We start from the raw sequence: 19,778 nt of genomic DNA, 5'->3' as shown, positions 1-19,778 counted from the left end.
TGAATATATAACTACACCATTTAATATTATTATAGAACTACACCATTCATTTAAACATTAAAATGAATTCATCCAGATAGATAATTAACATTTTTGTTCTTTGTTACAACAATGCAGAGTATTCATGTTTATCATTCTCACTCCTCTTATCTCCTATTTGCAGCCGCTGCCTATGCCCAGCCTCCAACATAGCGTGCCGCGACCAGCCCTCCTCCATTGTGTATCGGTACATGAGCATCACAGCAGACCGGAGTGTGCCATCCGACATCTTCCAAATCCAAGCGACCAGTGTGCATCCAGGGGCTTACAACTCTTTCAAGATCCGTGCCGGAAATGAGCAAGGAGACTTCTACATACGGGTGAGGATGTTAGCACAGGCTAACAGATGAGGGAAGGAAGCTGAATACTACCAGGGAGAAAACTAACAGTGAAAAACAGCAATGATGTATTTAACAGAAACTAAACACAACTATCAGAGGGTAAGGAAATAAGATAAAGGTATTAGGTGATTGAAAAGAGGTGAGGGATGATGTAGTTGTATACCAAGGTGAAAGGGTAAATTGACCTAATCTTCACACACATTAACAGACACACACATCCCAGAGTTGACTAGTAACACGCGTCATGGCGGATTGTTGGCAATAAACACGCAGCAGCAGCTAACTAGGGTCTGTGTCCATCCTTTCCACTGCATGGAACGAAACGAGCGGATTGACGATATATATATATATTTCCTTGAAGAAGCAATATATATATATATATATATGTATATATATATATATATATATATTGCTTCATCAAGGAATACACTGCACTCCAGAAGTAATATAAGTTGAAAAGGCTTTATTTAAGCATAATCCCCACCACCAAACGTTTCGACCAAGAAATGGTCTTTGTCACGGTTAAGTGAGTCCTTTGTTGCTTTCACCATTTATAATGTTCTTTCATGCCCAATTAGATTGCATTATGGGACTTTTATTTCCAAAGTAGTCACAGTTTTTTACATTTACTTTCCGGATAAGGATTACATGTTGTTTTCTCCATTTATGTGCTGCCACTGAATCAAGTCCTTATTATATTACACTCCAAAACAATATCAAGAGCAGAAACTCTAATTGTCAAAGCAAAAAACGTAACCGAAGATAAAATAAGACTAATCCTTACATACAACAAGGAACGTTTTAAAATTCAAAAAATCATACAGAAATATTGGAATAGTATTTCTTCTATGTTGTCATGCAGCTGCGTCGTGAATCTGCAATTCACCTTTAAATATATGTGGAACTCACTTAAGGTCATGTGACCAAGATCTGTTGAGACCATTTCTTGGTCGAAGCTTTTGGTGGTGGTAATGGTGGTGGGGATTAGGATTAAATAAAGCCTCTTCAATTTATACGACTTCTGGAGTGCAGTGTACTCCTTGATGAAGCAATTAAATGCGAGGTACGGTCTGACCTCGACACGAGCACCAGCGTAAGAGTGCACCAATCATGGAGCAATTGTTTTTGAATATATATATATATATATATATATATATATATATATATATATATATATATATATATATCCAACAGAGGGTTGCCTGTCAATGAGGAGCCCACTCAGGTAAGTTTCAGTCGCCACTCTTTTAATGGAACAGAAGAAACACAAGCGGCCAAAGTGCCTCGACATGCTCATGATACTGCCCAATGCGTTTAGTGAATCACCACTTCCTCAGGGGCTGTGGGCATGAGAAGGGAGTTAAACACAACTGTTTAGAACATCACTCGTTTTAAATAAAAAGTCCTCGCCCATATGGCCGTGGCCACCACAGTGGCCTTATGGATCTTGTAGTGTAGTCCTTATTCCTGCAGTGAGTTGCCGTGCAAAAAACACACCTACAGCGCCAAACTGCGTTGTGGCATACAGTGCAAGTCTAGCAAACATCAATATGAAAAAGGGCCCGAGGGGGTTATTTTTAATGACCAGATAATCTCCAAACCCCCCATAGACTAAGCACACAACATAAAAGGAGAGAACTGGTCAAAGAATGGCGAGACTGAGAAACTAAGAAGCCAATGAAATATGTGTAGAGTGATATAAATTCAGTTCCACCATGCTGAGAAAAATCCCATCAGCCCACCTCGCTGGCGGAGCATCGTCATCTGGGACTGAGATCTATAGATACAGTGAGGTACACCCCTGATAGGGGGAACTTGCTCACAATGTATCTTGCGGACAACTGGTCTGCCCAAGTATATTCTCAGTAAAGTGGCGCTGAGAGAAAGTATTGTGCAGTGCGTGACTGTGTGAAGGTTAAAAATAACTACCGGTAAACACCACCATATTTTATTAGATGTTCACCAGGTGCCAAGATTAAAAAGGTGAAAGACAGACAGTTTAAAATAATAACTATCTTCAAGGCAATAGGATCAGGGTCGACATGTTTCAGCCATATTGGTATTATTAACCTGGCTTTCGTCAGGACCTAGTTTGAAAATACGCTACTGCAATGATAAAGAGAATAAGTGCATAAATAATTTTTTTTATTATTGTTACGATACACCCTACCAGGACCTGAAGGACAAGACTCTGTCTCAGTATCCCGTAGATGTGGGGTGCTCATCCATTCCTGTAACAATAATAATGATAATAATAATAAAAATCACATATAACTTGCAAAATTGGCCTCTAGTCTCTGTAACTGTACTGTAAAGGATTTTTACAGAAGAAAAACGCCTACAAAGATGGATGCATCTAGTATGCTCAATGAGTGTTCTATTGACCTTGTACATGTACTCACCCAGCTATGTGTGGGAGTGGACTTCACCTCACCCGGCAACTGCTTGGTATTGGAAGCCCGCTCTATATAGGATATAAGGAACACACACTCATCAGTTATAAGTGTGTTCTCTGTAAAAAAAAGTAATTGTTGATATAAAATGCAGACCAAAAGGTTCCTCTATCAGAGGGTCTGGAATATGATGAAAAAATTAAAATCTAACGGGTTGGCCCTAAAAGACCAGAACCAGCCTGATGACTCGCGCATGAATGATTGCAGCGCGCCTGAAATGAAACGTACTTCTAAAAACCTTTTAAATAATTCTGCTGTGATTGATTGTTGAATTGCACGGATGACAGTAACTCTGGAGAGTTAACTACTTTTCAATCGCTTCCTGTGGGGTTGATTTTAATAATTTCACTGAAGCAAGCTGTTCTATTGCCACATTTTAACTTTCACTCACCTTCACGTCTGGTGAATTTTATCGCTGCACTCTGTCGCCCCTGCAACCCCAGTCCACCACAAGCGCTAGGCTTGTTTGTTGTGGAGGGTGCAGGGCGGTACCTTCTTCCGGGTTCCCTCCCGGTGCTGGCACTGATAGAGCGAGTGTTGTGGAGGCGGAGTTGAATGCTAGCCCGTCCTCTACATAAACCCGATGCCCCCTATTACGCGCAGCGTCCGCGCCGTCCACGCGCCGAAGACACGCCAAAGACTAGCCCGTCTGTGCCCGTCCGGGCCAGGACGGGGCACGGGGCCGAAGGCTATGCTCCACCCTTTCACAAAAGGCTGGTAAGATCCCCTAGTCAGCTCAAAGCGCTACTCCCGTCCATTAACACTAGGTGTACAACGCTAGAACTCCACAAGACAGGAACTACTTCCTGCCTAAACTGTAACCTTACCCTTACCATTCGCCAACCTCATCCTAACTCCAGGAGGAGGCACAGGAAACGCAAACAGCCTCGTTATGCCAAGCCACTAGAATACCTGTTCTATAGTACCAACTGCCGATCATTACCGAAACACAAATTAGACATCTTTAATCTCCTATTGGAAGACAAACCTAACGCCCTCTTCCTGACAGAAACATGGCTACACGAGAGTGCTGGCCTGGACGTTGCCACTGCCCTCCACACCAACTATGCAATCACTAGGATAGATAGAACAAACCAAGTAGGAGGTGGAATTGCAATTATCTTTAATAGAGACCTGAAATGCACTTTAGACCCAGTCGACATCCCTGACTGCGAAGCCGGCATTTTTAAAACATCTTTGAACCCGAACTTTACGATGTCCGGCCTTTTGATATATCGACCCCCCCGGCAACTCATCCCAATGGGCATCTAACCTAGCCAATCATATTACTCCATATTACTTAGCATCTAAAAACTTCTCACTTATCGGAGATCTTAACTTGCATCTTGACGACCCATCCACGCCCTTTTGCTCTAACTTGCTGGACGATCTGACAGCTCTTAACCTGACCTTAGTCAACTCGGGACCTACCCACAAAGCGGGCCATCTGCTCGATCCTATCATTACTAACATCAATGACTTAAAATGGCTTGACACCGTTCCCATCTGTTGGTCTGACCACCATTTAATAAAATTCTGCCTCAAACTCCCTCCTGTCACTACCATGCCACAAGTTTTCCCAGCTACTTCCAGGAAAAACTGGAAATTAATTGATATGGCAAAACTTAACTCTGCACTCCAGGAAAACCCACCTTTTAAAGATCACAACATGGATAGCTTAGCAGTAGCTACCCAAAAACGGCTTAGCGATGCCGCTGACCACTGCCTACCCACCCCTCATACTAAAGGAAACAGACACCGTCCCTCTGCCCCATGGTTTAACGACCTTCTGAAAATTGAAAAATCGAAATGCAAGGTATTGGAGCGCCAATGGCGTAAGGACTACGACTCTGACATAAAAAAAACTTACCATGAAGCCAGGAATTTATACCACTCTGCTTGCGCGAAAGCGCAAGCCTTGTTAGTTTCAAACACCATCATGGAAGCTACTAATAAGCCCAAAACCCTATTTAACAAGGTTAAAGAACTTGCGGGTGCTCAAACCACAGCCACGGCTCCCCCTCTGAATACTCAACAATGTCAAGCTCTAGCCGGTTTCTTTACGGACAAAATCGAGAAAATCATTCGGGACATTAAAGCGAACAATAATGACCCATCCCCTGCTGACACGGACTATGCACCCCCATTAAGAATACCTTGGAACTCTGGCCTTCCATCTCGGTTAATATACTGAAGACTATCTTTAAGACCATTAAATCCGGCTCCCCTCGGGATCCGATTCCCATCAAAATACTTAAATAACTGGATGATCGCTCCCTGGAAATCATTGTAGATATGCTCGAGTGGATCCGGTCCTTTTTAGCTCAACGGACTTTCCAAATAACATCTTCTAAGGCCTGCTCCAACACTTTTAAAGCCCCCCAAGTAGTTCCACAAGGGTCTATCTTGAGTCCCCTGTTTTTTAATCTTTACCTTAGACCCCTGGCCGACCTAGCGGAAAGATCCGGACTCATCCTCATGACCTACGCCGACGATTCTCAAATCATCTTCTCCCTATCTGAATCCAGTCCCTCATCCCCGTCTCTCCTCAAATTAGGGCTTCAAAACATCCTAAACTGGATGACAAGAAACCAATTAAAATTAAACGGAGATAAAACGGAGATTCTTCTTTTAGGGAAACAACAAGACCTTTGGAATCCCTCACACTGGCCCGACCAGATGGGAAATCTCCCCACCCCAGCTACCCAAGTACGGAATCTGGGAGTCATCATGGACAGCTCGCTCTCCATGAAACAGGCCAATAAAGTTGTCGGCCTATGCCTTACCATCATCAAATGGCTGAGGAAAATCCTTTGGATGCTGCCCTCCTCCACCCAAAAAACCGTAGTCAATGCCCTCATAACATCTCGGCTTGACTACGGTAACATTCTGTACCTTGGTTCCAACAAAGCGGTAGTTAGTCGGCTGCAGCTTGTCCAAAACTCAGCTGTTAGACTACTGTGCAGAATCCCAAACAACTCCGGAGTCTCGAGCTACCGTCGTGAGCTGCACTGGCTCAGGGTAGAAAGTAGAATCCATTTCAAGGCCCTGAACTATATGTTCAGAATCAAAGCAGGCACTGCTCCCAAATACCTTTTAGCTTTGGCCCATCCTTACACTCCCAAGCGAAACCTACGGTCGCAATCGGCCGCCAAATTCTGCGTACCAAGATTCAAACTGGCAAGAATGGGAGGCAGATCCTTTTCCCACCTAGGACCATCCCTCTGGAACGCACTCCCCTTCTATATTCGAAGTGAGGAAAATCATGTCAGGTTCAGAAGACACGTTAAGACTTGGCTATTGGATCAATAACTTGAATAACCAGTAATCCCCTGCTATCTTTATGCCGTGTCTCGGCGCCGGGAAACCCTTCTTGGGTAGCTGTCGTGCCTTACAAATGGAAAAAATAAAATAAAATAAATAACAACCCATAATAAGCTACAGTTATTTCAATTAGTTTCCATGTATCATGAAAAACATACCATGATGTAAAATGCCTCCTCTATACTATGCATAAGAGACAAACTGGCAAAAATACCATTGTTATGCTGAAACAGGAAAAAAAGATATCAATATGGTAATATAATCACTGTGCCTGGAGGTGGAGATCTCACCTGTCCGTCGGTACCTCTGTCTTTGACCAAGCCGAAGAGGATGTGAGGATGTAAAAGGGGCTGTCTCTTTTATAGTGCTCATGATTGGTTGATGAGCAGCACCTGACAAGAAAAACCTAATGGGCATGTGCAGAAGATAAGTGTTTACCCATCGTACATGCTCTATTGAGCTATGTGATTACAGTTGTAGGAGCCCAAAGAAAGTGAAATCAGTAACCTTCTTGATCTAAAAAGGGCCAATATGTGAATTATGTATTGTGCATAAAAGAGAATGTCTTCCACTATAAAAACGAGCGTTTGCTAACGTTCAATAAAAATAGTGTCTCTTAAAAGGTGCAGTCTCCCGCTGTCGAGTGCGCGCATGTGCATAGTGTAGCCACCATGTTTTCATCTATGCGCGTGCGCACTATTTAGAAGCTGCGTCATAGTCTTCTGGGCATGCGCGCGAATAAGTCGATGGCGTGAACATGCAGCCAGAAGTAACGGGTCGTGCCCAATGTTGAAGATCGATTTAAAGAGTGTATATCAAAAATATATAGCACTCATCATGAAGACTAGGCGTATTATACGCCCTATCATATCTCATTAGGACATCTTCGAGCGGTGCTCGTGTATATGCTTATGTGTTTCTGTACTAAAGTTGTCATGACTCTAAGAATGCGCGTCACCACGCTGCTTAGTCAAAGCAATAGTCTCTTGATCATTGGCAAGATTAGCGAATCTCGTTAGGGTAGTAGGATTATCTCTCAAAATAATGCAAACTCATATGAGGTCCACTGTTGCTGATAATTATATAAAAAAACTTTGTATGAACTTTTACAGAATCAATAATATTCAGTATTATAAAGCCAAAGGTTCTAAAGGATTATTGAAGGGTGGAAAAAGGTCTCTCAACAATCGGCTTAACCACAAAATGTGGTAACCAGTATGGCATATACTTGTTATGATATGGTAAAAGTAGCTGATGTTCGTGCCAGGGAATACAGTCCATGCATAACCTCCAGGGCTTACCTGAATGTAAAAACCAATATTAGGTTCTGTACAAAAACCTTAAGGAAAGGACAGATAACACAGGTACCTAGTTATCACAAACAACAGTAAGTATAGGGCCAAAATTAAGGTTCACCCAATGGGTCAGGATCAGAGTGTAAAATGTTTCTATTTACTGAGAGATCCAAGGGATCTCGTCATTAAGACCAACAGTGTCAGTCTTCAGACGAAAAATCCACTTGTGTTCTCTTATAAACAGAAATCTAGCCACATCGGTGATATGAGAAGGTATAAAGGGACGTTCGAGAACCAACCACTGCATCTCCTCTGCTTTGTGTTTTAGTTTGAGGAAATGGTTTGTGAGACCGGTAGACTGTTTGTTACATCGGATAGTGCTTTTATGTTCACTGATCCTTAATTTGACTTTGCGGGTAGTATATCCAATGTACCTTAACGAGCAGGGACAAATAATCATGTCGATCACCCTGTCCGAATTACAATTGGTATGTACATTAAGGATCCACAGGCGTGTTGTTCCAATGTCAACACTTTCCGTTTTCTTGGTCTGTGGACAAGCATTACAAGAACCACATGGATAGTGACCACGGACTGCTGGGAGACACCATAATGTGTTGGTGACATCATTAATCTTGATATTGGTCTTGGGCCTGGTGTGAACAAGACTGTCACGTAGGCTAGGGCCTTTTTTGAAAGAGAACAGCAGAGGACGAATCTTTTCTGTAGTGACATTGAGGATCTTCCAATGTCTGCGTATAGTTTTTTGCACCTGATTGGATAGTGTGCTGAAAGTGTTTACGCACGTGAGACGATTGAGGGGTTCCTTTGTAGTGCGTGTGTCCAGAAGTGCCCCCCGATCATTGTTCGAGGCACGTTTCCAAGCCTGCCTGACCAAGCGTCCTGGATAGTCGCGATCTTTGAGTTGTTCTGCCAAGACCTTAGCATGTTTATCAAAGAGCGATTTTTCAGAGCAATTTCTCCATACTCATAAAAACTGCCCTACGGGCAGGTTCTCTCGTAAGGCCTTCGGATGATAACTGTTAAAGGCTAATAATGAGTTCTTAGCCATAGGGTTTTTGTACAGTTCACAACCCAATCTTCCTTCTTGAGGGAAGATGCTAATATCTAGAAAAGACATTCTAGTGTGGCTAACATCAATCGTGAATTTGAGGAATATGTTCTGGCCATTGAGCCAGGTGTGTAAGTCTTGAACCTCACTTGTAGTCCCTCGCCACACAACCAAGATGTCATCTATATATCTCTTCCACAGCACCACATGATGTAAAAAAAGGATTGCTGTGGTCGAGAACATGCTGTGTTTCAAAAAGATAGACATAAAGATTCGCCAAACTTGGCACGAAAATACTCCCCATGGATGTCCCGGAGATCTGGAGATATATATGTTCCTCAAACATGAAGAAATTATCCATCATTGCCCTCCGTGCACACTCCATAATAAAATTTACAGGAGTGATGCTGTCCACATCCTGTGAGTCTAGAAGTTCTCTGATAGATTGTAAGGTTTCTTCCTGAGGCATACAGGTGTAGAGTGACTCTACATCCAAACTGACTAAAAGGTCAGTGGAGGTGTCAAACTCGATCTCCGGAAATAATCTTAAGACGTCCGTAGTGTCCTGGAGATAGGTGGACATCTGCTTGAATATTGGTCTTAGAAAAAAATCCACAAATGTGGATAAGGGCTCAGGTAAGGACCCAATGCCCTAGATAATAGGACGTCCAGGTGGTGGTCTCAGGTTCTTGTGAATCTTAGGCAGACAGTAGAAGTATGGCATCGTGGGATGGTCTACCACTAAGAACTGTGCCTCATGTGGGGTTATCCAACCCTCAGTGCTGGCTTCATCAACCAATTGTTTGATTTCCCCGGATAGTCTCAGATTGGGATCCATGGGTAAGGGTCTATACGAGTTGATATCTCCCAGTTGCCTGAGGCATTCTGCTCGATAGATGTTCATGTCCATCACAACTGTGGCTCCCCCTTTATCCACCAGTTTTATTATAATGGTGTTGTCCTTAGCCAGAGATGTCAACGCGTTCTTCTCGCTTGTAGACAGGTTGTGAAAATACTCTTGTCTCGTCCCGCATAAGGTCATCACGTCGTCTGACCCTGTGCCTCATAGGAACAGTCCAGCCCGAACTGCCAAGCCATGCCTTCCCTGGACCGGAAACAAGCTTTCAAGGACCGGTTTCTGGCATTTCAGCCGTCTTCAGCCCGGCTTGCTTGAATCTAGTGGCAAAGTGAGCAGGGTACTCACGTCTGAGCATACCCTGACAACTTATGGCAAACAAAGTGGTACAAAAGGGGGTGGTGATGGACGGAGCATCTGAACCAAACACTCACACCCAGTCAACAGATCTGGGTTTAATCCATCACCGTTCTTTAGCCCACTCTGCCACCCCAGTTCAGACATGGCATATGCAAATCAGTCTGACCCTGTGCCTCATGGGAACAGTCCAGCCCGAACTGCCAAGCCATGCCTTCCCTGGACCGGAAACAAGCTTCCGAGGACCGGTTTCTGGCATTTCAGCCGTCTTCAGCCCGGCTTGCTTGAATCCAGTGGCAAAGTGAGCAAGGGACTCACGTCTGAGCATACCCTGCCAACTTATGGCGAACAAAGTGGTACAAAAGGGGGTGGTGATGGACGGAGCATCAAACACTCACACCCAGTCAACAGATCTGGGTTTAATCCATCACCGTTCTTTAGCCCACTCTGCCACCCCAGTTCAGACATGGCCATATGCAAATCAGTCTGACCCTGTGCCTCATCGGAACAGTCCAGCCCGAACTGCCAAGCCATGCCTTCCCTGGACCGGAAACAAGCTTCCGAGGACCGGTTTCTGGCATTTCAGCCGTCTTCAGCCCGGCTTGCTTGAATCCAGCATCTGAACCAATCAAACGCTCTGTCCATCACCACCCCCTTTTGTACCACTTTGTTCGCCATAAGTGAGTCCCTTGCTCACTTTGCCACTGGATTCAAGCAAGCCGGCTCCCACCCTGTCATTGCAAACTGCTTTGCTTCATTGAAGCGAGAGCAGGGAAACCTGCTCTCGCTTCAATGAAGCAAAGCAGATTGCTTTTCCACATGGGGAGCAGCATGTTAGCTGCTCCCCATGTGGCAAAGCAATGCCGGCTCCCGCAGGAGGCGGGGAGCCGGCTGTGACTGTAGGGGGATTGGTGACCCCCCCCCCCATGGTCCCCAACGAAGAGGGCAAGCCCCGGGGATGGGGTCCCCGGGGCTACAAGTGGCCCGGGAGGGAGGCCACGCGGTCCCCCTCCCCTTAAAATAAAAAAATTAAGCAGGCCGGCCCGGGGGGTTGGGGTCCCGGGCCATAATAGGCCTGAGGAGGGGGGCCACGTGGCCCCCCTCCAAAAAACCCTCAAAAAAACGAGGGCCTGGCCCGGGGGATGGGGTCACGGGGGCCACATGGCCCCCCTCCCAAATTATACATACATGTCTTTGTTTTTTAAAAGAGAAAGGCTGGCCCCGGGGGATGGGATCCCTGGGGTCATAAATGGCAAGAGGAGGGGGGCTACGCAACCCCCCTCTAAAAATTACCAAAAAAAGGCCATGCCCCGGGGGATGGGGTCCCCAGGGCTGATTAAGACCTCAGGAGGGGGGCCACACGGCCCCCTTCCCGATTTAAAAAAAAAATTGGGGGCAGGCCCTGGCGGATGGGGTCCCCAGGGCCAAAATATTAGGAAAAGAACGGGGGCCACACAGCCCCCCGTCTTAAAGAAAAAGACTGATATTGCGCCAGAGGCCTAGCCCGCTTCTTGCAGCACTCTGCAAACGCGCCCCCTGGCGCATTTGCAGAGGGGTAACGAATTTGCCTTGAATATTGGGGGTCCCTGGGGGCCAACTAGCCCACCAGGAAACTCCAGTATGCTCCAGGGAGCTGCCTTGCTGATAGGTGTTCTGAGGACACACCTCTTTTTACACCTCTGCAACGCACCTCTGTGGCGCTTACTGGAGGTAGCTGGTGGGCTAGTTGCACCCCAGGAACCCTCAGTATTCAAGGGGAGTTAATCCCCCAACTTAAAACACGCCACTGGGCGCGTTTGCACAGTGGTGAAGGGAGGGGGCGGGGCCTGAGTTCACATGTGTGTAAACACACCCTGTGTCGCGGTGTAAGTTGGGTAATTAATTCCTTGTCAATCCCGAGGGTCCCTGGGGGGCAACTAGCCCACCAGGTACCTCCAGTAAGCGCCACAGAGCTGCGTTGCAGAGTGTTGTAAAAAGGGGCGTGGCCTCTGAACACCTCTCTGCAACCAGCCCCTTGGCGCATATTGGAGGTACCTGGTGGGCTAGTTGGCCCCCAGGGACCCACAGGATTGAGGCGGAATTAATTCTCTAACTTAAAACGCGCCACAGGGCATGTGTGCAGACATGTCACCTCAGGCCACGCCCCATTCCTTCACCACTGTGCAAACGTGCCCCATGGCGCGTTTTAAGTTGGGGAATTAATTCTCTTTTAATACTGAGGGTCCCTGAGGGCCAAAAGCCCAACAGGTATCTCCAGTATGCGCCAGGGAGCTGCGTCGCAGACAGGTGTTTAGAGGCCACGCCCCTTTTTACACCTCTCTGCAATGCAGCTCTGTGGCGCTTATTGGATGTACCTAGTGGGCTTGTTTGACCCTAGGAACCTCAGGATTCAAGGGGACTTAATCTCCCAACTTAGAAAGGCCACAGGGCACGTTTACACAGTGGTGAAGGGAGGGGACAGGGCCTGAGGTGACGTGTTTAAACACGCCCTGTGGCGCGTTTTAAGTTGGGGAAAAAATTCTCCCTCAATCCTGAGGGACCCTGGGGCCAACTAGCCCACCAGGTGCTTCCAGTAAGCGCCACTGCGCTGTGTTTCAGAGAGGTGGTGCAGGCCGGGCCCCTTTTTACACCTCTCTGCAATGGCGCTTACTGGAGATACCTAGTGGGCTAATTTGCCCCTAAGCACCCTCAGGATTCAAGGGGACTTAATCTCCCAACTTAAAACGGCCACAGGTGTGTTTACACAGTGGTGAAGGGAGGGGACGGCCTGAGGTGAGGTGTGCAAACACACCCTATGGTGCGTTTTAAGTTGAGGAAATCATTCCCCTTCAATCCTGAGCCCACCAGGTCCTTCCAGTAAGTGCCACTGTGCTGCGTTGCAGAGAGGTGGTCTAGGTCGTGCCACATTTTACACCTCTCTGCAACGCAGCTCTGTGGCGCTTACTGGAGGTAACTAGTGGGACCCTAGAGACCCTCAGGATTCAAGGGGACTTAATCAGACAATGTAAAACGGCCACAGGGAGTGTTTACACAGTGGTGAAGGGAGGGGACGGGCCTGAGATATTTTCCCCACCTTAAAACGCGCCACAGGGCGTGTTTGCACAGTGGTGAAGGGAGGGCATGGTGTAGGAAAGTGGCTCTATATATACTGGACCGAAGTAAAATCAGCCAAACTACGAATTCCAATTTACTCTCCTGTTATCAGGAGAGACCTCAGTGCTGCATCTTTGAGCCCAGTACTGATCCTGAAAAGTAATTCTAACCGTACTTACCAGTAACTTGAATTTTCTTCCATAGGATATCATTGCCTGCTTTTTTTTTAAAAAATTTTTTATTGAATGAGCACAACACAGTACAATATTAAGCATTACACCATACATCGCCATGTCTTGGCGATACACGACCCCGCCCGTAGGTAGAAGACGGCCAAGATATAACTGCCAGTGACATCCATTGGGATATGCTGTGGTGCGGGTAAAAACATTCTCCATTCAAAGAGTACTGTGTCCATAGTCCGTTAAGCTATCACTTTTCAGGGTATACAAAATAAACAGAACACATACAGAACCAAGAACCCCCCCACCCCCTCAAGGCTCAGTAACGCAGAAAATATACAACATTGTACATCATTGACCTCAGCATGACCCCTCTGGTGTCATCTACAGAACTACACATCATCCTCGGTCGAAACCGTAACCATCCAGCGTTGCCCGTCATATATGCTCTTATTAAAACAAACTTCCATCGAACATAACTCCTGGAAGGAAGCACTCCATAGACCTCTGCCGCAGCCCTATAACGAGCACAGAAGGGCACAATACAGTTGTAGATATAGTCCAAACCACCAGGGAGCTGAATCTGATGAGCCACTAACAAACGGTAACCCCCACCTCCCTCCCCCCACCCCAACTTGCGCAGCATTCCACTGGGTTCGAGTCACAGAATAACTTAGGGTCATAAGGCAAGAAGAGTAAACAAGCACATATACCAATCCACATGACTGCACCCCACCATAGGTCCCGCCCACCCTCCGCCACCCCCTCCCGCCTTTTCCAGACCCCTATATGTAGGTCCCCCCGGTCAACCTCCAGGGAGATCAGCAGGCGCAGCCGGAGCATCCAACCACAATCCTCTATAATCAGTCCATATTTTATAATGTTTACGTGGGCAGCCACGGGCCAGGAAGATGGGTTGTTCCAGCCCCATATTAAAGTCGAGGCCATTTCTCCAGGCAGACAGTGGTGGAGCCTGGGCGTCCCTCCATCTCCAACAATATCACGCTTCGCTAAGGTAAGCCCCAGGAGCAGCAAATTACGCTTGTAGGCATTGCCCCTGACCCCTTCCATGACATGTAAAAGAGCAAGCTGTGGAGTACGCGAGAGCGTCCACCCCAGGACCTCCGACAGGCGCGAGAATACCCACCGCCAAAAGCGGTCTAAAACAGAGCATGACCACACCGTATGCAAGAACGTGCCTTCCTCCCGACCACACCGAAGGCACTCCGGGGAGGCCACCATACCCGCCCGCCATAGCCGGACCCTCGTGAAGTAGACCCGATGTATATATTTAAACTGAATAAGCCGGAGACGCATGGCTATTGCTGCCCCCTGCGGAGCAGCCAGGGCCTCCCTCCAGTCCTCCTCTTCCAAAGTGCCCACATCCTCATCCCACGTCCCTCTCAACCCCTCCAAGGTCGGAGTACTGTGAGTGACTAGTGATTGATAGATCTTTGAAACCTTCTTGGTCTCTAGATCTTCCATGAAGACCTTGGCCTCCAGGGGGCTAAACTCCAGAAGTGCGGCAATACCCTCCTGGCAGGGGGACAGCGCATGACGGAGCTGTAGGTAGCGGAAGAACTGAGTTCTAGGCATGTCAAACTCCCTCTGAAGCTCCACGAAGGACTTAAGAGTCCCATGACTTACCACATCACCCAGGGTCGAGACCCCTATGGCATCCCATCCCTTAAAGCCCTGCAGGGCCGCAAGCCCTGGTAGGCACCCATTATGCCACAGCGGGGTCTCCCTCGTCAGAGTATTCCATCACCCCATGCACTTCAAAGACTGTCTCCAAATGCGGAAGACCAGCCGTGTAACCGGCGGCAAATCTTTTTGCATCGGTGCCGAGTATAGAGTGGTGTGTAGGGTGTGTGGATCCATCAGGTGGTGCTCCAGTGCGTACGCCGGGTCCCCTCTGTCCCGATACCACCAGTCATTTAGCACAAGGAGGTGGGAGGCATGGTAGTAGGAGAGGACATCGGAGGTCGCCAGCCCTCCGTAGTAGGTGGAGAGAAAACACTTGCGTATTGCCACACGTACCACTCCACCCCCCAAAAGGAACATGCCCCAGCGCTGAGTTCACCTGCTGAAACCATTTGGGCGCTATCGGATATGGGTGGTTCTGTAGCTGGTACAACATCCGGGGAAGCGTGACCATTTTAAAGATCGCCGACCGGCCATTGATGGTTAGGGGCATGCGTGACCAGAGCTTCATATCTGCCCGAACTCGTTCCCAGGCCAGTGCCAGATACCGCTCCCATGCCACCTCTGGCTTGTCCGACAGGAACACCCCAGATACTTAAGGCCTCCATCGGCCAGCTGCAGCACAGAGGCCCAGGATCCCACCATCCCGGGATCTCCCAGTATCCACAGAGTGGACTTCCGGGGGTTCATGTACAGCCCGGAGGACTCCCCGAGGATGCGCATAATCTCCAGGTTCCTCGGTCCCGACCTGTCCAGCTCAGTCACAAAGAAGAGGACATCGTCGGCGTATCGCGCAATCCTGTCGGAAATACCAGGTGCCCAGTCCAGCCCCTTCAGTTGCGCATCCATACGCACCCAGGCCGCCAGCGGCTCCATCGCTAAGACAAATAAATATGGCGACAGAGGGCAGCCCTCTCTGGTTCCGCGCCTCACCGGGAAGCTAGATGATACAGCCCCGGCCACTCTTACCGATGCCGTCAGATCGATATATAAAAGGAGGATATACGACAGAAACCGGGGGCCTCAAATTGAGTCAGCGCAGTAGGGCGAACAGGTAGACCCAGCTGAGGGAGTCGAACGCCCGGTCCATGTCCGCCAATAGGAAGGCTGCAGGGACCCCAAACCTCCGGACTGCCGCCAACGCCCCATGAGCCCTCCGAATATTATGCCGTGTCGTCCGCTGGGGCAGAAAGCCCGCCTGGCCCGGGTGTACTAAGGCCGATATATGTGGCAAAAGGCGATTTGCCAAGGCTTTGGCCAGCACTTTGGCCTCCACATTCAAGAGGGAGATAGGGCGGTACGAGGCGTGCTGCTCCGGAGGCCTGCCCGGCTTTTGAAACACAACCACCTCCGCATGCTGCCAGTCCGGGGGAAGCCTACCCACCTCCCTGGACTCCACTACCACAGCTCGATAGTGTGGGGCTAGCTGGAGAAAGTACCTCCTAAAGAATTCGCTAGGGAACCCTTTGGGACCAGGCGCTTTTCCCGCATTAAGCTCCCCCAGGGCTCCGCCGAGTTCCTCATCCGAAAGGGGGAGTTCCAATTGCTGTTGCGTCTCGCCAGATACCGCCTTGGGCGGAAGGTCTGCGATAAACCTATCCACCCATTCCTCCGCGATGCACTCCTGAGGGGCATATAGGGCAGCATATTAATCGGCAAAGCTGTCTGCTATGGCCTGGGGGTGCACTAGTGGCGCTCCACTCTCATCAAGCACTCCCGGAAGGGCCTGGGGACTAAGGGTACCTTGACATAGCCTATGTAACATTTTACCTGACTTGTCTCCCCACTGGCAAATTCTGCTCCGCGTCGCTGTGAGAAGTTGGCCTGGTATATGCTGCTCACTAGTTCTAGTGATCACCGTGTACCATGCCAAGCAACCCTTATGGTGCAGGTTGTAAAGTCAACCTTATAGACAAGCTATCCTAGGGGTAGCATGGACTAAGCAGTCTTAGGCTAAACTCTGTAAAGGCATGTGAAGCAAGCTGTTTTACCATACACAATTCCTTGAATACCAAATGAAAGGACACCACACAGATATATATTGAAAATATATATAGATTTATTTCTCAAAAGATACCCTATACTCTTTATGAGCACAGAAGCACAAGCGTTAAAACAAAACACAGTTTAAATACACAAAAGTTGCACGAATATGGATGAGCCCTAGGGGCCACTTAAACCATATACTAAAATAGTGGTATAAGAACCACTATGAGGAAAGTGAAGAGGCCTAGGGCCTGGGGAATCGCTGGAGCTGATCGGGACTAGCAGTGAAGAAGTCGGGAAAGGCCCGCGGGACTCGGGTGCAGTGCGGAAAGTGCACGCAATACCAATGCAATGTCAATGGTGCGTAAAAGTTACAAAGTTAGTTATTAAGGAACCTTCCGAGTGACCTAGAAAGCTGAAACTTTAGACACAGACCCTAGAGGTGGGTACCAGTGTGGGAACACCGGCGGAGCTGAGTTACCTCACCCACAGGAAGCGGGTGCATAGGGTCGAAGTAGTGTCGGGTTTCGTCACGCAGGTCGATGGTGCTTGGAGCTGAAGATGCTGCAGGCGGCTCGATGTGAAGAGTTCCGGTGGATCCAAGGGTGGATCTGAAGAGGTGAAGACCTGAAAGCAGAGGGGACAATGTTCAAAGTCACTAGCCAGTGACTACCGTGGAACCAGAGTGGAACCAGGCGATGTCGGGTGCAAACAGGCGTCGAGGTGTAGCTTCTCTCTGCAGCCACGTGGACACGAGGGGTCGAAGACGTCCAGGAGTCGGTCACGAGCTGTCCCACGCAGGCTTCTCGCTGTTGGCGGTGTCGGCAACCGGATGGAAGCAAACAGGCCTTGGCTAAGGCAATCCACGCAGGAATCGAAAAAGGCTTGTCACTCGGACCAGCAAGGTCAGAGCGGGTGCTCCCTTTTACAGGAGCAAGGGCAAGTCTGGAGCAACCAGACCTGCAGTGAAAGTTGAAGGTTTCGTCGCCAAGATGGCCGCTAGCCACGTGGCAAGTGGCCGGGATGGCGCGTCGAGTGGCACGGTGCAAAAGGGCCTCACGCAGATCGTGGAGATGCTGGGGGGCTGATCTTTGGTGCAAGGGCTGCTCGAGGTTAGGGCTTCTCAAACCCCAAAGCACAGCGTCGAGGGTGCCTCTGATGCTGTGCAGTCAGCGTTTCGGGGGTCTTCCAAGATGTCCGGTCCCACGTCTCTCGGTGCCTCCACGGGTCCCTTCTTTGCAGGGACTGTGGATCGGGCGGTGAGAAGTCTGGGAGTCTGGGTCTTGTCAGGCTCTGGGCTCGGGCTCCGGTGGGAGGCGGCGGCAAAGCAGACGTCGAGTTGCTGGTTGGTGCCTGTGTTCACAGGGTGGTCACTCCTTGGCCACAAGGGAGATTCTCTTCCGTCTTCTGTGCAGCAGAATGTCGAAGTCCAGTCTTCTTCTGTATTTCAAGTTGATTCAGGATGATCTGAAGTCTCAGGACACAGCTCCCACTCTTATTCGAATCTGGGGGGCCGGATCACCTACTAGGTCCCTCCTCTGGGTGGAACCAGGAAAGGGGGTGGTTACACCCCCTTTCCTTTGTCCAGTTTCGCGCCAGGACTGGGGCTGGAAGGCCCCAGCACCGGTTTGAACTGGCATATGCACAGGGACACCTTGTGTGCCCCAGGCATGTCTGATTCTATTCAGCCCTGTCCTACCCAATACACAAAATCCTGTCTGGGGTGGTGCTAGCACCTCCCAAGGCAGGAAACCCTTTGTCCAAGCTGCCCTCACTGGAAGGACTCCCAGCAGCAGGAGGTCAGACTTGTGTCTGTGGTGGCAGCATCCATCTTGTGATGCTGAGGCTCTGTTTAACTTTAACCGGGGTTCAGGTTAGGTACATGTCGTGTCCCTCTAGAAGGGTGGAATGCTACCCCCGTCGCCAGAACTGGCGAGGGGGTAGTATTCCAATTCGTATGACACCTTACTCGACATGTTTTGATAAAGCCAAACCTAAGATAGCATTTAACCGCGAGGATTATAATGCACTTAAGAGTATATGGTATGGCAGTATCATGAAACAGCTAAAGGACATGGTTCCGAAAGCTGCAGACAGGCTCAGCTCATGCCAGAGCACTATCTCACATATTTCCAAGCACTCTGCCTCCAGGATTGATGAGGCCTTCCATAGGAGTGACTGATAGGAACATATGTGTCCATTTTAGGTTAGGTATAGGCATACTACACCTAAGTAAGGGGTGGTTACACCGACTTACCCCAGCTGAGTGATCAGCCAGTTGTGTCAAATATGGAGGCCAAGCCAGGGGTGGCATAATACATGCTGCAGCCCCTGGTAGGCCTTGGAAGCACCTATGCCCTGGGTACCTGGGTACACTGTTACAGGGGCCAATAAGGTGAGCCAATTCCAATTGTGTATGTACCTAAGGTACATGGAGTCCATTTTAAGGAGAGAGCAATTAGCCTGGGGCCCTGAATAGCAGGATCCCAGGCCAACTATGTCAAAAACCAGCTAAACACCAGGCAAAAAGTTTGGGGGTAACCATAGTCAGATATCCACCTTCCTACAGTCGCCAGCCATACTTGCCTCGCTTCCTCCAGGAGGAGGGCGGCGTAGGACTGTTGTGCCTGAAGCAGGCGTTGCACCCCTCCACCTCCATCTGCCTCCCTCCTCTGACGTTCCAGCTGTTCAATCTCTGCTTCTGCCCGGACCAGTTCCTCCCGGCGAGCCGCCGCACACCAGGCTATGTCCACTCCCCAGAGGGTGGGCTTCATTGCTTCCCAAACCGTTGCCGCACCAGACACTGAGCCCACGTTCGTTGCCAGGAAGTCCGCGATCACCTCCCTCATACGATTATCATATCCTTCGTTCAATAGGTGACACACCGAGAGGCGCCATCGGAAGGGCGACCGCCTCCCGTCCAATTGCAGCACCACATAGTTTGAGGAGTGGTCGGACAACCCCCGCGGGTGAATACCAGCGGACACCACCCTCGAGGCCACCCCTCTAGGGACAAAGAGGTAGTCCAACCTGGAGATGGACGCATGAACCGACGAGAGGTAAGTGAACCCCCTCT

The 19,778-nt window shown here is 48.9% G+C and overlaps 1 protein-coding gene across 1 annotated transcript in view; it reads left to right on the top strand.

Annotated features, from left to right (window-relative positions):
- Nucleotides 1-19,778, top strand: part of EFEMP2 (EGF-like fibulin extracellular matrix protein 2) — a 131,093-nt gene that overhangs the window by 65,102 nt on the left and 46,213 nt on the right. The window contains exon 10 of the mRNA XM_078660457.1: nucleotides 164-359. Within this exon, the coding sequence (XP_078516583.1) occupies nucleotides 164-359 (196 nt within the window). The remainder of the gene's footprint in view (nucleotides 1-163; nucleotides 360-19,778) is intronic.

This window comes from Lissotriton helveticus, chromosome 9 (genome assembly GCF_964261635.1).
Source record: "Lissotriton helveticus chromosome 9, aLisHel1.1, whole genome shotgun sequence".
Taxonomy (NCBI): Eukaryota; Metazoa; Chordata; class Amphibia; order Caudata; family Salamandridae; genus Lissotriton; species Lissotriton helveticus.
The sequence above is the reverse complement of the archived record's forward strand: the minus strand, read 5'-3'. Positions and strand labels throughout refer to the sequence as shown.